Source organism: Euleptes europaea, chromosome 18, assembly GCF_029931775.1.
Source record: "Euleptes europaea isolate rEulEur1 chromosome 18, rEulEur1.hap1, whole genome shotgun sequence".
Classification (NCBI taxonomy): Eukaryota; Metazoa; Chordata; class Lepidosauria; order Squamata; family Sphaerodactylidae; genus Euleptes; species Euleptes europaea.
The window spans coordinates 20,117,380-20,136,702 of record NC_079329.1 but is presented as its reverse complement, the minus strand read 5'-3'; the positions used below and the strand labels follow the sequence as shown (position 1 = coordinate 20,136,702).

Genomic DNA, 19,323 nt, shown 5'->3' with positions numbered 1-19,323 from the left:
TAGCGTTTAAAAATTCTTACAATCACGATCCATAGTCATCATGACAATTTGTATAATCATTCTATTCTGTTTGCACTATAATGTATTCTATTTTGACTATTTCTTAGAAGAGGTTACCTTCTCGTCCTACTGTTTTAGCCACCTTCTAGATTCTATATTTAAAATTATAATATCTGTCTATAGTATTTCTGCTTCAGTCTTATTTATATTAACATATTTTCGCTCAAGTTTTACTATATCTTTTTCTTAAGGTGTAGTCTTGTGCGCGCTTGCTTGTAAGTTCTCTTGTAATCACTGGAGTTTACCCTTCAAGACAAAATGATGAACAGGATTGGCTATGCCAAACTTGAACAGGCATCCTGGGCTTGTTTCTCAGTCTCCCCCTCTCCTCCTCCCGTATCCCAATCCTGTTGGGCTTATGGCAAGGGAAAGGAAGCTGCCCCTGTGTGTGTTCATTTAAAGTAAACGTTGGTGATGCCTCAGTATTCTGGAACTGGCAACGTGAAGGTTATGATATGAGTAAGCAGCTGTACGCCTGACTCCCTCCTCCCCCATGTCCAGATAACATGCTGTATGCCTGGAGGAATAATAGCATACTTTCTAGAGGGGCACTGGTTTTATGTGGGACAACTGTTAAAGCGCTATTGCCAGGTACTTGAGGACAGCCTCTCTTCCCGCAGGTACCAGTTCTTGGAGGATGCGGTCAAGAACCAGCGCAAGATGCTGGCCTCCTTGGTCAAGCGCCTCGGCGATAAGCATGCCAATCTCCAGAAGTCAACCAAGGACGTGCGTTCCTCGTAAGTAGCCCAGTCACTGAAGGCCTTATCGGGGAGAAGGTTGAAGAATGGTGCTACGAAGCACCAGGTCACCGGGAAGGGCTGTGGATAATACCTTTGCGTTCTGATCTGGCTTGTGATTTTGGAGGTTTGCAGGAAAAGAATCTGATGGAAACTCTTGCTTGGTGCTTGGTGCTCAGGGGTTCTTTTTAAAAGAAGTTTATTATATATTAACAGATACACAAAACCAAGGAGGCTAGAACACAAATCCAGGGAGGCTAGAATACAGAAATGTAGAGTAAGAGTGCCTTCGGAAAGTAATAGTATTGCTACCAACAAAAAAAGTTATATACAAATCCTCAAGTTAATCCGCTGTTAGGGGAACAAAGGCCTAGGAAATACGAATGTAAAAAGCAACAATTAACCAGGGATAAAGCCTACCAAAGCTACATCCGCTCTGGACTGGCCTTGATACACGTGCAGTACAAGTGATCTTGTAGGGAGACGCTGTGGCTCAGTGTCTGTTTGGCATGCAGAAGGTCCCAGGTTCAATCCCCGGCATCTCCAGTTCAAAGGGACTAGGCAAGTAGGTGATGTGGAAGACCCCTACCTGAGACCCTGGAGAGCCGCTGCCGGTCTGAGCAGGCAATACTGACTCTGATGGACCAAGAGTCTGATTCAGTGTAAGGCAGCTTCATGTGTTCATGCATCTGTGTAACCATTTTACATATAGTTAAGAATTTTAGCAGGCTAGCACAGTTTAAATTGCAGTACTGCCTCTAGGGTAGTAGCAGGGGGTTTGTGCTCCCTGACCTTCACAGGCTGACTAAGGGGCTGTGTCAGCTGGTCCTGAGCTCCTTTGGTAGAAAAACACAAACATTTTTGTTTTGACTTCAGGTTGTGGGGAAAGGTCTGTCATCTCTACTCTGTGACCCAGCTAAGTGATACTTAAACCATCTGAAGAGAGAGCACCGCCCCCTTTTGTAGTGATTGGGCTCACTTCATGAAAAGGGGGCTTTCCCCTCCTGTTTGGGGACCCCCGGTGTCATGTTGTTGCACCTTTGAGTGGCAGGTCTTTATGAAAACTGCTTTAGAGAAAAAGGCTGCACTAAAACTTTTGGGTCATCTTCCCCCCCAACAGGATCCGGCAGGTGGCTGACGTGCAGAAGAGAGTACAGGTAGACGTGAAGATGGCTATTCTGCAGATCATGAAGGAGCTCAATAAGAGGGGCAAGGTCCTGGTCAGCGATGCACAGGTGAGGCAGGTGGCTTGGGCTCCTGTACCTATGTGGCCCAGGGTTTTCTGGGGAAGGGCTCATAAGAAAGGTCCTGCTAGATCAGACTAAGGCCCATCAAGTCCAGCAGTCTGTTCATACAGTGGCCAACCAGGTGCCTCTAGGAAGCCACAAACAAGATGACTGCAGTAGCACCATCCTGGGGGGTTGGGGGGAAAGTAAGCCTCCTCCATTAAGACTTGCCTTCCAAGCTGGAAGCAGTAGGAAACACCCATGTATCTGCAGTTGCCAGCGTGGTGTAGTGATTAGGAGTGGCGGACTCTGATCTGGAGAACCGGGTTTGATTTCCCCACTCCTCCACATAAGTGGCGAACGCTAATCTGGTGAACTGGCTTGGTTTCCCCACTCCACATGAAGCCTGCTGGGTGACCTTGGCCTAGTCACAGTTCTCTCCAAACTCTTAGCCCCACCTACCTCACAAGGTGTCCGTTGTGGGGAGAGGAAGGGAAGGAGATTGTAAGCAGGTTTGATTCTCCTTAAAAAGGTAGAGAAAGTCCACACATAAATACCAACCCTCCTCCTTCTGCTTAGAGCCCAAGTATAATTCTAATGTCTCTTGGGCTAGAACAGGTTTCATGAAAAGCACTACTTGTGGTGGCAGAAAACATTGGGAAACCCAATACCTAGGGCATGAAAACATACTTTCAGATGAAGCAGAAAACAATCTCATTTGTAGCCATTTGCAGGCTTGGTTTGAATTTGAGCTATTTTTGAATCCCGTGGACATACATTTTTGAGGTGAACTAGGTTATTAGGAAGAGCCATATCTTTCAACAACACCTAAAAATGCTTCCTGTTAGCAATGTTTTCTGGGCAAACCTCATGGGGAAGGGTTTTTTTTACTCCAACTTCAGTTTGTTGCCGTCCTTTGGACACGCTCCAGCTTGTCTACATCTTTCTTAAATTGGGGTGCAATCCCCAGTGCATCATTGACAAATCAGCTTTTTAATCTTTGAGTCAATTGGAATGCCAGTATCTACAGTTCACGCGTTGACTTTGTCAGCGGCCAGATTTGGCCTGGATGCACTCAGGCTTCAGATGTACCAGCCCCGTTGTCTTTCTTGACATCTGTAGAATAATTTCCAAAAGCACAGAAATCTTTACATGCTTATTTGAACCCTCATCATAAATCTAAAAACTGTGGGTCGGAATTGAAACATACAACTCGCTACCCAAATTCAGAAAACACGATATGGGAAGAAATATTGGATAATGTTAAAACTTCTTTAAACCTTAGGATACAATTAATTTTTTTAAAAAAAGTTTGTTCTCTGCAATTATTAGGCAGAGTAGATTTCATAAATGGGGCTTTTTCAGACTTAGATGATGGATAGTCCGCATCTCTGTTTGTGGCAGTGCTGGCTCTAATAACGGGCATGAGCTGAAAAACAGCATTGTGTGGCATGTTAGGAGGCTGATGTACAAACAGGGAACATCGTGAGTTTTCTCTTTTCTCCCTCCCAACATTAGAAAATTACTGAAGGGCAGCAGGAGAAGCTGGAGAGACAGCACTGGACCATGACTAAGCTCCAGCGCCACCAGGAGCACATCCTGCGCTTTGCTAACTGGGCCCTAGAGAGTGACAACAACACTGCCCTGCTGCTCTCCAAAAAGTTGGTAAGATGGGCTGGTTTTCTTCAAGCTTTCCATTCTAGGGTTTTTTTTAATTCACGCTTTCCATTTTAGGGTGTTTTTTTAAATCCACGCTTTGCATTTTAGGGTTTTTAATTTTTTTTTAAAAGGTAGTCACTCTGACTTTTTCCCAGGCTTGGGTATTGAATCAGATATTGAGGGCAGCACCTTGACATGGTTGACACCACCTGGGTTTAGGGTTCCTTTTTGGGCAGGTTGGGCGGCATTAGCTTGGTTTTGATCCCTGGGGGGTTAGGGCCACACCCGCATGAGGTGGAGCAGTGAAAACCCAGCAATAACTCAAGTCCGGCAGTCAGCTGGGTCCATCCCAAACCTCCTTAAAGGATTGGAGTTGGCCAGCCACAAATTTCCGCGATGGTGGAAACGCCAGAGGTTTTTTTATAAGCGATACTTCCGGGTGTGATGAAACGGTCTTCTTTTTTCCTGCTTGTAGATCTACTTCCAGCTGCATAGGGCTCTGAAAATGATCGTTGACCCTGTGGAACCCCACGGGGACATGAAATTCCAGTGGGACTTAAATGCCTGGACCAAAAGCGCAGAGACGTTTGGTGAGCGATGATGAAGGGGAATACTGGAATACTGTGTCCAGTTTTGGGCTCCACAATTTAAGAAGGATGTTGACAAGTTGGAGGGTGTCCAGAGGAGGGCGACCAGAATGGTCAGAGGTCTGGAATCCATGCCCTATGAGGAGAGACTTAGGGAGTTGGGTTTGTTTAGTTTGGAGAAGGTTGAGGGGAGACATGATACCATGTTTAAATATTTGAAGGGATGTCATTATGATGAGGGAACTAGCTTGTTCTCTGTTGCTCCAGAGACTAGGACACGGAGTAATGGATTTAAACTAATAGAAAAGCGATTCCACCTAAGCATTAGGAAGAACTTTCTGACGGTGAGGGCTGTTCGAAGGTGGAATGTGCTGCCTCGAAGGGTGGTGGAGGTCTTTAAGCAGAGGCTGGATGGCCATCTGTCGGGAGTGCTTTGATTGTGGGATCCTGCATGGTGGGGGGAGGGTTGGGGTCACTGAGGATGTGGGGGGAGGTAGTTGTTAATTTCCTGCATTGTGCAGGGGGTTGCACTAGATGACCCTGGTGGTCCCTTCCAACTCTATGATTCTATGGTTCCTGCCCACTTGGGGAGAGGAATGGAAGGAACGTTTGATTTGGGAATGGGCACAGTGCCATCCCACCCGCTGCTATACCACCTCGACGGAGCCAGTGTGGTGTAGTGGTTAAGAGTGGTGGATAGGAGCAGGGGGGGGCGGAGTCTAAACTGGTGAACTGGATTGGTTTCCCCACTCCTCCACACAAAGCCTGCTGGGTGACCTTGGGCTGGTCACAGCTCTCTTAGAGCTCTCTCAGCCCCACCTACCTTACAGGGTGTCTGTTGTGGGGACGGGAAGGGAAGGTGATTGTAAGCCGGTTTGATTCTCCCTTGAGTGCTAGAGAAAGTCGGCATATAAAAACCAACTCTTCTTCTAGTAGCTGGACTGTAATTGTGTTTTGATGCACAGATCATAACCAGATCATTCTCCTCCAACCCAGGTCAGATAATCTCGGAACGGAGCGGCGTGCCAGTGGTGCTCAACGCTAATGCCACCTCCGGCGCTGCGCCTGGAGGAGGACCAGTCAGACCGCCCGGTGCCCCACCTGCTCAGGTACTGGCTGCTCGGGCTACCAGTCTCCCCCTGTAAAGCCCTTCGTGGTTGTGAGCCATGTGTTAGCTGGCATGGCAGCCAAATCCCATCGCAGGTGCTCCTTGCGCAAGGGGAGATGCCTCTGCACAGCTTGTGGAGTCTCCACAGAGGAGCTGGTGGTGTGGTGGTTTGGAGCGGTGGAGTCTGATCTGGAGAACCGGGTTTGATTCCCCACTCCTCTGCAGGGACGGTGGAGGCTAATCTGGTGAACTGGATTTGTTTCCTCGCTCCTACACACAAAACCAGCTGGGTGACCTTGGGCTAGTCACGCCCTCTCAGCCTCACCCACCTCACAGGATGTCTATTGTGGGGAAGGGAAGGTGATGGTAAGCCGGTTTGAGTCTCCCTTAAGTGGCGGAGAAAGTCGGCATATAGAAAACTAACTCTTCTTGAGATGCTCAGTCCTTCCAGTTACAGGACTTTCCTCTTCTTTCCTCGAAGGGGGTCCAGCAAATGTCTCTGCAGACGGGCGTGATGAACAAGGGAGCCCTGCTTCAGCCTGTGCTGCCTTCCAACAGCCAGGCTATCCCTGACTGCTACATTAATGATGCCGGCGCCTCTTCTGCAGGGCAGGTGAGCTTTCCTCCAGGACGAGGGAAGTCTGCCTAGATGGCGACCCGTGGCATTATCGCCTGGGTATAGCGGTTACGCAGTGAGAGGGTGGCCGTTTTGTCCTGGGGGGGGGGAAGGGAATTTGGTGTCCAGATTGTCTTGTTCCTGTTTTCCGCTTAAATTGGGGGATCTTCAGCCTGTGGCCCCAGACCCAAACGTGGCTTGGTTCAGGACCAAATATGGCTTTTCAGAGGAAGAAAATAAAACCATTGGAAACGAAAGATACACTGGAACGGCAGGTGCTAGAATAATCAGTATATGAAAGGGGACATTTTAATGGGCTTCTGTGAGCTTGCTTTACAAAAAGGGAAATAATAGAGCTGAGGAATTGCCAGTAATCCAAATGAGAACAACGCACAGACTTCTAGTGCAATAAAATAAACATTTGTGCAGAGTACTTCTGGGTATGTTTATTATTGGGAGTCCTCAGGTGTGCCACGTCCAGGGAAGAACCAGTGCTTGGGCTGCAGAATCTTCTCCCTATCTGGGCTGGTGAGGCATGGCCCGGCCCGACCAAGTGACATTTATGTCCTATCCGGTCCTCATAACAATTGAGTTTGACACCCTTGCTCAGTCCTTATTGGGCAAAGCTTTAGGCCTTCGCTGTTCTTAGGGTTAGCTTACAAAACCGTACTGTATACCTAGGGAGTCCCCTGAGTTTGTGGACCTCTGCCCTATTTGTGGATGACCTAATTTTGCCTAGTTTGAGAGGGGGATGCATATACCTTTTTTGACCTTGCTTTGTTCTTTTACAGCCAATGGACATCAGTGACGGCTTTGGTGAGTAAAATAAGGGGGGTTAGGGAAGGCTGTTAATTGGGGAGCCCTTTTGTTAATGGTGATGGGACGAAGGTGGTGGGTTAATCATGGACCTTCTCACACATCTATCGAGCTCTAAATGTCAAAAATATTATGGCCTTGTAGAATGCTTCCTTTGGACTGAACAGAGTTGACAGAGGCCTAAGTTGTGGGGCAAGTGTTCTTTTATTTAACGTTCTTATATCCTCCCTCCCCCCTACACAGAAGGATCGTATTCTGGTGAAGCAAATGTGTCCGGAATGAAAAGGTATGGCTTCTATTTTTTCCTGTTGCTAGACTTCAGCATCTGCTTTGAGGCTTTTGGGGCAGTTCTGAGTAGCCCTGTAGCCCTTAATTTTCCAACCATCTTTTTTAGGGATATCATATGTGTGTTTGGTATCCGGAGGTTAGTGGACTGTCCTAACACTAAGCACAAACAAATGTGATTTTTAGCTCTTACAGGTGTGTGTAGATGGCAATGCAGACACAGTATATCTGAGTCCTCTAGGTTGTGGGGCTTGTGCCCATCCAATCCATGCCTCCCAAGACATCGCTCCTTTTGAGTGACAGCAATTTTTTCCTCTGTCTGTATCCTTCCCATCCCTGCCATTTTCACATGCCGTGGCTCAAAACAAAAGCAGCGTGTTTTGAATTGTTCCGGGTTTACTTGTAATGGATACAATTGAAAAACATGGGTTGACTTTTTAAAAGTCGTGCAGACGTTGGTAGGAGGGAAGATGTTTGCAAACTTTATTAGCGTAGAGTAGTTGGATCCCACCGATTTCTGTAGAAGATGTTAACATTCACAATAATTTGCCGTATACTGAATGACGATTGGCCTTTAAGTGGTCTTTCACACCACCTATTTCATGTCCCTTTTAACAAGAGATGTCAGAGAGTAAACTTGGGACCATGAGCATTGGCCTCTTCCATACACAGGGAAATAAATAGAATAGTCCATGAAGGTACTGTAGTAAAGACTCCTGAAACCAGACAGCTTACATGTTTAAGCATAAAACAGACATCAGGCAAGTGTAAAAGAAACCATATTTGAGGGGAAGATTCATGGGGACCAAAGCAGGGCTTCTTCAAACATTGAAGAACCAGAAATTGTGCAGGTTTAACCTGCTGGTCGTTGGGGCTCTGTTTGTACTTCTAATGCTCTCTGTCTCAGACCCCGTGGCCAAGATGGAGAATCGGGCGTCATGCGCAAAGTGCCCCGCGTGAGTTTGGAGCGATTGGATGTGGACTTGACATCAGACAGCCAGCCACCTGTCTTCAAAGTCTTTCCAGGCACTTCGACCGAAGACTACAATCTCATTGTCATTGAACGTGGGGCCCAGCAAGCTGCAGCCGCCGCTGCAGCCGCCGCTGCCCAACAAGCAGGACTGCCGACAGCCTCCACTGCAGTGAAGGTAAGCCTCCTTCCTCTTTGAGATTGAGAGGACAGTGTTATGCATTATCTCTTTGGTGCAGGAGGCCCTGTAGTTTATTAAAGGTAAAGGTCCCCTGTACAAGCATCGGGTCGTTCCTGACACATCTCGACATTTACTAGGCAGACTTTGTTTACGGGGTGGTTTGCCAGTGCCTTCCCCAGTATTCTTCCCTTTACCCCCAGCAAGTTGGGTACTCGTTTTACCGAAAGATGGAAGGCTGAGTCAACCTTGACCCGGCTACCTGAAATCAGCTTCCGTCGGGATTGAACTCAGGTCGTGAGCAGAGCTTGGACTGCTGTACTGCAGCTTACCACTTTGCGCCACGGGGCTCCTATAGTTTATTACATGATGTATTATAATTTATTACATGATGTATTAATCCCAAGAGAGCCAGTGTAGTGTAGTGCTTAAGGTGTGGACCTGAGAAACCCAGGTCCAAATCCTGACTCCGCCATGGAAACTTGCTGGGTGACCTTGGGCTAGCCACCCACTCTTTAGAGTTAGAGCGGTTCCTCAGTGGAATAGGCTAACAGTTAGAGCTGTTCCTCAGTGGAACAGGCTTCCTCGAGAGGTGGTAAGCTCTCCTTCCCTGGAGGTTTTAAAGCAGAGGCTAGATGGCCATCTGTCAGCACTGCTGATTCTATGACCTTCAGTAGATCATGAGAGGGATGGCATCTTGGCCATCTTCTGGGCATGGAGTAGGGGGTCACAGGGGGTGTGGGAGGGTGGTAGTTGTGAATTTCCTGCATTGTATAGGGGTTGGACTAGATGACCCTGGTGGTCCCTTCCAACTCCATGATTCTATGAAGATGCCAGCAAGGCCCCTGGGAATTTTCCTGTTGGGGGCTGTCAGAGGCCTCCATGCACTTCCTTGCCCCAACCCCTTTTTAAAACTTGTGCTTGCTCGCAGGAGGAGCAGATGGAGGCAGCCATCGAACACCCTGTGACCACCGAAGGGAAGGACACCAAGCCCGTCGTCCTGCCTCAGGACGTGCCCTTGGCAGAAGGCTCTTCGGCCCCCCGTCTCATCTCTCCCAGCGGCAGCAGCAGCTCCGCCACGGAAATGCAGTCCGTTCTGAGCCACGATGGCACAGCCAATGGGGACGAAGCGGCTTGCTGCCGGGTATGCCTGAAAGCTGGCGCCGTCGTCATGTGTGACGGGTGCAAGAAGTGCTACCACCTGGATTGTCACCTGCCTTCCCTTCAGGACATCCCCAGGTGCGAGCTCCCCCTTCCCAGCTTGCCCCCTACCTTTCCCCTGGAGATGAAAGGAAGGATATGTGGTTGTGGAGGTGTGGACTCAAGATGTGACTGAGGAAGGGGGTGGTGGTGGTGGCAAAAACAACTTGAAGACTTCAGCATTCTCCTTGAGAGTGCCTGGTTTTCTTGTCTTTGCAATTCTGCTTAAGACAAGTATGGTTGGGCTAGGATTCTGGAGACTGAAGATTCAAATGAGAGACCTAGATTCAAATCCATTCTCTCCCCCACATTACCGCTTTTTCCTTTATACCTCATTCATGGGTTTTCCAGGCGACCCAGTTACGTTGGCCATAATCTTGCAAGATTTTTTCAAGCCGTGTGTGCCTGTACACTCGTCGCTTATGTGCTCTGGGGTTTTTTCAAATTCCGCTCCCTGTTCAAATTCAAATTTCACGTTTATTGCATAGAACCAAAGGCCATCATAAGGAGTACACTAAAAACTAAATTTGTATGACAATCTGCTACAACATTTATATTTACATTTTAGTCTCAAATTAGAACTCAAAGAGGAAGAAAGAAGAAATTTATAAAAAGAAACATAAAATGTTTGAAGTCCTCTAAAATCTAACTAACTGAAACCGCGACCGCTCATGAAATTGTGGCTTTTAACACTTGCCTGAATAAAGCTCACTTCTGTGGATGGAAAATCTCACATCTTACCACGTCAACCACTTACAAATGGGATCTTATTGAAATCCTGAGCTTCCCCTGGGTTTGTAGTAACTGCTTCCCCTGTCTGTCCCTGGCCCCAGTGTGTGTATTTTTTTTTTTGAATTTGCAATCTAGAGTCTGATTCTGTGCAAGACAGTGATGAAGAATTTACAGAAAACACTCCCACAGCTCTTGCTTAGCTGACTTCTACAGTATCTATTCTCTCCAGTATCAGAGGAGCATGCCTCTTCTGTGAGATGCTGTGAAACACAGGCAGGATAATGCTGCAATCTTGTTTGTGGGCTTCCTAGAGGCACCTGTTTGGCCACTGTGTGAACAGACTGCTGGACCTGGTGGGCCTTGGTCTGGTACAGCATGGCTTTTCTTACGCTCCTACGTTCTTAACTTTTGCAGTGGTTGAGAGGGAAGACAACTTCTATAAGGTAGAGCCTCACGCTACACTTGTACACCCAACTTGCAGTTAAATTTATAGGTGGCAGCTTTTCAAACAGGCTCTGATCTTTTACTGTGCTCCAACATTGTAAAGGAAACGTAGTTAGCAGCTCACCAGGTTAAATAAGTCAGACTAATCAGCACTGAAATTTCACTGCTGTGTCAGTGTCTGAAGGCTTCTGGGTAATATGCTTGCATGATGCAGTAATACCAACAATAACAAATAAAAAATAGGGTCACTGACCAGCAAAAACAAACAGCCACAATAGATAATAAGAAAACCACCACAACAGCTACTACCTCAACTACAGATAATCTGAGCCTAAAAATTACATACTACGTGTATAAATAAAATTTATATAAACATCATATAACTTGGTGTGACCCCCTTAATATTTTGAGTAATAAAGTATTTCTGTTGCTCTTACCCTGTCAGGGTACGACGTTTTTTAATAGCTGCGGCGCAGAATTTAGCAGTCAAGAGCGTAGGGGCTTCTTTGCTTGCATGATGCTGCTAATAGGCAGCGGGGTTTGCCCCTGATTTGCAGACAACACTTATCAAAATAATGGGAGGGGAAGGGGATGGGACAAGTGATCAAAGACCTGACTGTTTTCTCGCTCCCCCCCCCCCCCCGCAGTCAGGAATGGAAGTGCCTGCTGTGCGAGCAGCCGGCGGCTGCCAGCGAAGAAGGTGGAGCCGCCTTGGCCGCCATCTCCGTCGATGGGGAGCAGAGCATTCTCAGGAATGCCGACCAGCAGGTACGTTGGTGGTGGGTCGGGGCGGACGGTGCTGCGGTTGGAAGGGAGGACGGCATGGTGGGGCTGGTGGATGCGGTGTGCTGAGCAGCTGTTTTCTTTGCGTCGTTTACACCCTCCCGCCTTTCTCCCCAGTGGGGATCCAGAGGGGCTGACATCTTCCTGTCCTCCATTTTATTAATTCAAGCCTTTATTGGCGCAGAGTGGTAAACTGCAGTACTGCAGTCAAAAGCTCTGCTCACAACCTGAGTTCGATCACGACGGAAGTCGGTTTCAGGTAGCTGGCTCGAGGTTGACTCAGCCTTCCATCCTTCCGAGGTCGGTAAAATGAGTACCCAGCTTGCTGGGGTAAAGGGAAGATGACTGGGGAAGGCACTGGCAAGCCACCCCGTAAAACAGTCTGCCTAGGAAACGTTGGGATGTGACGTCACCCCATGTGTCAGGAATGACCCGGTGCTTGCACAGGGGACCTTTACTCAATGGTTAAAATACAATTGGTTCTTGTAGGTTATCTGGGTTGTGTAACCGTGGTCTTGGAATTTTCTTTCCTGACGTTTCGCCAGCAACTGTGGCAGGCATCTTCAGAGTAGTAACACTGAAGGACAGTGTCAGTGTCAAGTGTGTAGGAAGATATAGTCAGAAAGGGGTTGGGTTTGAGCTGAGTCATTGTCCTGCAAAAGTAATGTGCTAATCATTGTCCTGTAAGTATCAAGATGTGCTAATGACGGTGTGGTATGTTAATATGGAACCATTGTATCCTGAAGTGATCTGTTAATGTGTGAAGTCCATTGTACTTACTGGACAATGATTAGCACATTACTTTTGCAGGACAATGACTCAGCTCAAACCCAACCCCTTTCTGACTATATCTTCCTACACACTTGACACTGAGAGACACTGTCCTTCAGTGTTACTACTCTGAAGATGCCTGCCACAGTTGCTGGCGAAACGTCAGGAAAGAAAATTCCAAGACCACGGTTACACAGCCCGGATAACCTACAAGAACCAATGAACTCTGACCGTGAAAGCCTTCGACAATATGTTAAAATACAATCTTTGAACAATAAAATATCAGTAAACCTAGTTAAAATCTATAAATCTTAAGTGCTATATAATCAGTTTGATAGAGTTTAACTGTGTGGAGGAGCTTGGCGCAGCTCTCCTAGGGAGGTTTCCAAGAATCTTGCTACCGTCAATGCGAAGTCACCCTCCGTTTTATCCTCACAACAGCCCCATGAGGATTTGAACAGGGGTGGACCTGAAACCGGTAATGAGATCCGCTTTTAAGCGAAATACCTGCTTGAAAAGGGAATTCACACTGCTTTTCCCTTCACTGATATATAGCGCATCTTTTAACACTAAAAAAAAAGGCTTATCATATAGGTTGTGTATCCCTTATCTCACGGGTGGGGAACCTTTTTTCCGCCAAGGGCTATTTGGATATTTGTAACATCATTTGCGAGCCATACAAAATTATCAACTTAAAAATTAGCCGACCAAGCTCCAAGCAGGCAGCTGCCCCAGATGACTCCCCCATGCGGCAAGCAGGCAGGCATCCAACCGGTTGCCCATCTGGTGGCACAGGATGGTCTGTTGCACCAGCCGGGCATAGCAGTCCAGCAGCATGCCAGAGTTGCTCTGCACCGTCGGGGCCTGATTCTACAGCCGGCTCCTGCTACCTCCACCTGCAGGGATAAAAATGAGGACACACTGGCTAAGAACTCCCCCCCCCCATGCGCATTCTGGCCCTGCCCCCTTTAACCCCTCCATTGTCGCCACTTCCGCCCCCAGCCCTCTTGTAGGACAGAGGGAATATGCTTCTCCATGGCCCGGGTGGGAAAGGGTTAACACAGTTTCTTGGGCAGTCCTAGCAGCTCCATAGCTAATGACTCTTGCAAGGTGGAAAAAAGGTTCCTTTTCTCTGCAAAACAAACATCCGCCTTGAATAGAGGCTATTCCTGTCCGCGGGAAGGGGGCGGGTCGCCAGCCTTAGATCCTTCTGAGCTAGAGATCTGCCAGGACCCATGAAAGGCCAGACCAAATGATTTTGCGGGCCTTCAATGGCCCCCGGGGCTGACATTCCCCACCCCTGCCTTATCCGAAAACGGAAAGTTTTCGAGCCAGTGTGACAACACACATCAAAACACAAACATTACTTGCAGGCATTACTCCCTGGCCTTCAGCAGCACACCAAGCCTCCTGCATCAACAATGCGCTGCCAGCCTCAACAGCAGCCGCCTAAGTTTGCTGGTGGCTGTGTCTTTCCGCTTCTAAAAGGCGCGGGCTGGAAGCATCCTACCCAGCCCTGCAGCACAGGGGAAGGCAAGTCCTTCCGTTTGGAAGACTAGCTCCATTGTAAGGCAAGTCAACTGTCCCCAAACATGGCAGGGGGTGTCCAAATGGGACTTCATTGATTCATCCATGTGACCAGAGTATCCTTAGATGAACAAAGAGTAAATATTAAAACGCTTTCTTGAACCGTTATGCTAGCAACAGAAAGCTAAGTTTGATTTTAGGAACGCTTGTCAGGATGAAGTTGCCCCCTTCAGTGGGGAGGCCAGATCCCTCACACCTCTTATTGTCTCCCAACAGAGATGTGAACGGGTCCTCCTGGAGCTGCTGTGTTATGAGCCCTGCAGGCCTCTTCACCGGCTCTCCAACGCCACGGTGAGTCTGTGTTACAAGGTGGTATGGGCATGTATAGGCCCAAAGAAACGCCACCTTAGTTACAGATATTGACACCTTTCTGGTGGGCGCTGTGCTTTTCCTGCTGCTCCCAAGTGTCAGAGGCTGGCTCTAGTTCGGGGGTCCAGCATCCAGGGGTGTCGTGCTCCTAGGCCGAAGGCTGAAGAGTGAATGGCCTGTAGGCCTCAAGAAAGCCCCTGTTCCACAAAGTTTTGAGGCCTTTGTGTAAATTCTGCAATAGGCTTGTATTTCCCAGGCACTTTCCAAGCTTTTAGAATTGCACTGAGGGGAAATGGAGGGAAGAGAGGCACCAGTTGCTGCCAAGGAGGCAGAGCTCTAACAGATCGTAGAAGGCCCTGCTCAGGGAAGGAGGAAGTAGTGGTGCAGTAGTTCCGAGCGGCAGACTCTTAATTAATCTGGTGGAACTGGGTTGGTTTCCCCACTCCTCCCCATGATGCCAGCTGGGTGACCTTGAGCTAGTCACAGCTCTCTGAACACTCTGCCCCACCTCTATAGGCTTGCCAGCTCCGGGTTGGGAAATACCTGTAGAGTTTGGGGGTGGAGCCTGGGAAAGGCAGGGTTTGGGGAGGGGAGGGACTTCAATGGGGTGTAATGCCAAAGAGTCCCCCTTCCAAAGCAGCTATTTTCTCCAGGTGAACTGATCCCTGCTGCCTGGAGATTAGCTGTAATAGCAGGAGATCTCCAGCCACTACCTGGAGGTTGGCAACCATACCCACTTGCCTCACAAGGTGTCTTGTGAGGAGAGGAAAGGTAGGAGATTGTAAGCCGGTTTGATTCTCCTTCAAAGGTAGAGAAAGTCGGCATATAAAAACCAACTCCTCTTTCTGAAGTTGAGTAGCAATGAGGCTGCTTTTGGAGGGAATTGATCTATCCCCCATGGTATGGTGAATCTGGCCTTCTGGGAGCAGGTAGTGAAACAGTAGGAACCAAATCAGGAAGCTTTGTTTTCTGGCTGGCTTCTTCCTTCGTGAGTTTTGCCCTGTATGAATTCTGCCCCATTTTACTTGCTGCAATATTGCTTCATAAACTAACGTCTTGTTTGCTGTGCCTGGGTTCTTCATGCCTCAGATTTGGCCATACATCCAGGCACTCCCTGACCTGAGGGAGTTGCCTGGGGGCAGGGAGGATGCTCTGGCCCCTGCTAGTAAAGCCCTAGATCCAGAGTAATGGTGGCCAGTTAAGGCCCTTGTCTGCTCCAGGCTTGAAGAGAGCAGGAGGAAAGGCGGATGCGTGCGGGGAGGGGAGAGTCCTGTCTATAGCAAGCCTAAATCACCCTGCGCTGTTATTTGGTGCAAGGCAAGAAATCTCCAAACTTCATTCCCAGCCCTCCCTTTTTGCCATGAGCATTCTTGAGCTCCTCTCCAAAGTTATGAAGCTGGCAAGATGCATGGGCTTGTGGTCTCTGAGCATAAGTGCAGGTCCTCTTCCCTTGTGGTTGCTTGAGGCGAGCTGTAACATTTCCCTTGTTCATCCCGGGGCCCCGTGTCCCTTTTCTTGCGCATCTCCCAGGAGGGGCAGAACACCATTGACTTGACCTTGATCAGAGCCAAGCTGCAGGGGAAGCTCTCGCCACCCTACAACTCTCCCGATCATTTCGCTGACGACGTCTGGAAGATGTTCAGGCAGTTCAACAAGCTGACAGAGGTGAGGCTTTTCCATCCTCGGAAGTGACGGAGCTGACCTGCTCACTGGTGGAGGATTGTAGGACCTGGGAGAATCTGTGCCAGTTTGATAGGATGGGGCCGATGTTCCTCCAGGTTATGTCTGAACAGGCATCTCTGCAGAGCACAGCTGGTCCACAAGAGGCTCAATTGGTGATCCCCAAAGTGGTACCTTTGAGCACCATGGCGCTGGTCAGTGTATGTTCTGACGGCCACTTGTTTGTCTTCCCCAGAGGAAAAGTCCTGGGTTTCCTCTGCTTTCCCTTAGTGGAGGGGGAGGTGCTTTGGAATACCCCTGAGAGGCATTGTATCACCCGTGGCACATCTGTAGGAAGCAGTGCCATTCAGAACCAGTGGCCTCAGTCATTGACTTTAGGCCATTCCTGCACATTTTGTGGTTGCCCCCTTCTCCCATGATGGCCCTTTGGTTGTTGGCCCATTACAATTTGTGGCGGTGCCTCACCGCTTCCTCAAATTCCAAAAGTCTCAGCGAGGTTTGGAGACTCCTTGGGATGGGGCTACCTGGTTGACCCTGCCAGTAATGTATGCTTGGCTCAAAGATTAAGACAAGCTTGTTCACATGGGTACGACCGTGGAACTGTGAATGGCTCATTAAATCAGTTATGGTTCCTTGGACATTGAGAAGGCCCCTGAACCTGTTGGGGGGGGCTGTCACCAGTTTCAGGAGCTCAAAATAACCTTGGCCGTCTGTTTTGCCTGGTTTCTCAGAAGTACTAGTAGAGTACTTTTTATGTTCTCACTCTGAGGGGGAAGGGCATCTGAAGAGACGTGTGATTCCCCTTATTGTGGTCAGGGTAGGCAGGATCAATTTGAACTTCCTGTTCCTGGCCAGAATCGCCCGCCCTCTCCAGCTTCTCTCCTGCCTCGCACGGGGAAGGCAGCGGCAGTGGTTGGCTCTGAGGCGTTGTCCTTTCCCTCCTCTGCCTTTGAGGGGAGGGGGGAAATCACTGCTCTTAGCAGGGCAAGAGGAATTTTTAAACCTCCCCTCCACATTGGCACAGCTGGGATAATGGCGCTTGGGACGGGAACGAGTGCAGATGGCTTCCTCATCGACGAGGACCATGTGGACAGGCTGGTCCCAGCCACTTTTTGTATGTTCCTTGCCTACCAAGAGGGATACTGTGCGGTGTCAGCACTCTGGGATACTGACCTCTTTTCCCCATGGCTGTATTCCCCCCCCTCCCAGGACAAGGAGGATGTCCAGTCCATCATCGTGCTGCAGCGCTTCTTCGAGTCCAAGCTGAGCGCCGCCTTTGGGGACCGCAAGTTCTCTGTGCAGGCGGACCCCATCAACGTGGACGAGCTGCCGAGAGGAGAGAGCAGCCTCTCCCTCCACAGCTCCCCTGCCACCGACCCGGGCGAAGTCGCTTCTTCCAAGCCCGAGGGAAGTGGCGGGGGTGATGGGACGGCAGCATAACAGACCCTGCCTCCCATCTCCTGGGCCAGCATTCCATGGAGGAGAGGCGACGGAGGGAAGCCGCCCTCACCTCTCTCTGCCCCTCCACCCTTTCTGGTCCTTCCTTAAGCAGCCCTCTGTCTCCCCCTTTCTGCACCTCTGCCTTTTTTTGGGAGAGTTATTGTAGAATTTGACTGCTTAGGTAAATGGTTATCAATGGTTTGTCTCTCTTCACACTTCCCCCCCCTCCCTTTTTTTTGCTTGATGAGTTTTATGCCCTTGTTCTGACATTTCGTTTTTTTTTGTATTGAAATTAAAATCAGGACCTTCTCCCTTTGTTTGTCCTCTTGTATTCCTTATTCTTGGGGAAGGGGGAGCAGGCTATTTTTTTTCTTCCATCCTTTTACTGCTCTTTTATTCTTTTTTCCTTGCCCTCCCCAATCCAGAGAAAGCTCTCGTGGGCCCACCACCCAAAGTGGATCTTCTTGTTTCCACTCTCTATGTACTGGCGGTTCTTAGTCTGTCTCGGGTAGATTCCCAACCATACCAAGAGTCGAGGGCACTGTTGCTGTGACAGCAAATCTGGCTTGAGATAAGAGGGGTGACGCTTCTAGACACATAAGAGTTCCTCACACTCGGTTCCTGGTCCCCCTTTTGCCAACTTCAGCGTAGACGTCTGCCGCCCTCTGATCTGACAGGTGCCTCCACTTTGAGCCTTTTTCTGAGGCAATTATTAGTCTCTCGCAGAATTAATTTTGCGCCCCCCCCCAATGTCCCAGAAGGCCGCCTCATTTTTTCATTCTGTTTATTCAAGAGGTGCCCCGCTCCATAGGCGAAAGGTAGTTGTAGTTTTTAAAATCCAGTTTTTTGTCCCCTCTCCGTGTAGCCGTTCTTTCTGGCTGTACGTTTTTTTCAAATGCTTTTTGGGCCTAGTAGTTTTTCCACACTATCTCCCAAGAGCCATTCTCATGGAATTGTACTTTTTTTTTTTTTTGGCTTATGTATATTTTAGAACTTGCTTCTTCCATGTTCAAGAAATAAAATCTTGTTTGTGACTTGGGTTTCGGTTCATGAAGCGGTGTTTTGATTCTGTCGCGGTCTGGGGCCGGGGGAACAGGGTGGATTCACATTACCCTGTAGGCATAATCCAGCACCGTCAAAGGCATGTCTCCTGTGTTTTCAGTTGTCCTTATCTCGCTTGCCATTCTGGCCTGTTGAAGGAAATGGCCTGTTGAAAACCACCATAATCGAAAGGATGTGGGCACCTTGGTGGCACTTTTATTAAAAAAAAAACCTATCCTTTCGAGCAGAAAGATGACATCATCACAAGATGTCGTAGTCCTGCTGTACACTGGGTTCATCAGGCTGCACCTGGAGTATTGTGTGAAGTTCTGGAGGTCTCATCTCAAAAAGGATGTGGACAGAATCGAGCGGGTGCATGGAGAGCGACGAGGATGATCAGGGGCCTGGAGACCAAACCCTATGAAGAAAGCCTGAGGGAGTTGGGAATGTTTAGTCCGGAGAAGAGGTTGCGGGGGGACATGATTGCTCTCTAAGCATTTGAAGGGCTGTCACTTTGAGAAGGGCAGGGAGCTGTTCCTGTTGGCAGCAGAGGATAGGACTTACAATAATGGATTTAAATTGCAGGCAGAGAGGTACCAATTGGATATCAGGGAAACGTTTTTTATACTAAGAGTTGCTTTACAGTGGAATCAGCTACCTAGGGAGGTGGTGAGCTCCCCCTCACTGGCAGTCTTTAAGAAGAGGCTGGATAAACACTTGTCAGGGATGCTCTAGGTAGGATGATCCTGCATTGAGCAGGGGGTTGGACTTGATGGCCTGTGTGGCCCTTCCAACTCTTATGATTCTATGAAAGCTTTAAGAGTAGATTAGGAAGGGGTTACCTAGGCTATTTAATGAGCTTTATGGCTGAGTAGGAATTTCAACCAGTTTCCAGCCAAACATTTCATAATTACAACCGTTCTGGTATGTAGACAAACTGAATTGGGCTTGAGGAAGACATTCCTATCATGAGAGTCTAAAATGCAAAGGGGTCGCCATGTTAGTCTATTTTAGCAAAATAAAAGCCCTGTGGACCTTAGATTGACAACATTAATTAGAATATACGTTTTCATGAGTCACCACTCAGTACTTTA

General features: G+C 48.5%; 1 protein-coding gene across 1 annotated transcript in view; it reads left to right on the top strand.

Moving 5' to 3' along the window:
* The window catches only part of TRIM28 (tripartite motif containing 28), a 29,109-nt gene extending 11,921 nt beyond the window's left edge, over positions 1-17,188 (top strand). Inside the window, 14 exon segments of the mRNA XM_056863238.1 lie at positions 681-797; positions 1,918-2,032; positions 3,542-3,688; positions 4,158-4,272; positions 5,266-5,378; positions 5,859-5,990; positions 6,785-6,827; positions 7,053-7,095; positions 8,002-8,242; positions 9,174-9,481; positions 11,266-11,386; positions 13,976-14,050; positions 15,599-15,733; positions 16,958-17,188. Coding sequence (XP_056719216.1) covers positions 681-797; positions 1,918-2,032; positions 3,542-3,688; positions 4,158-4,272; positions 5,266-5,378; positions 5,859-5,990; positions 6,785-6,827; positions 7,053-7,095; positions 8,002-8,242; positions 9,174-9,481; positions 11,266-11,386; positions 13,976-14,050; positions 15,599-15,733; positions 16,958-17,188 — 1,936 coding nt within the window.
* The last annotated feature ends 2,135 nt before the right edge of the window (positions 17,189-19,323 follow it).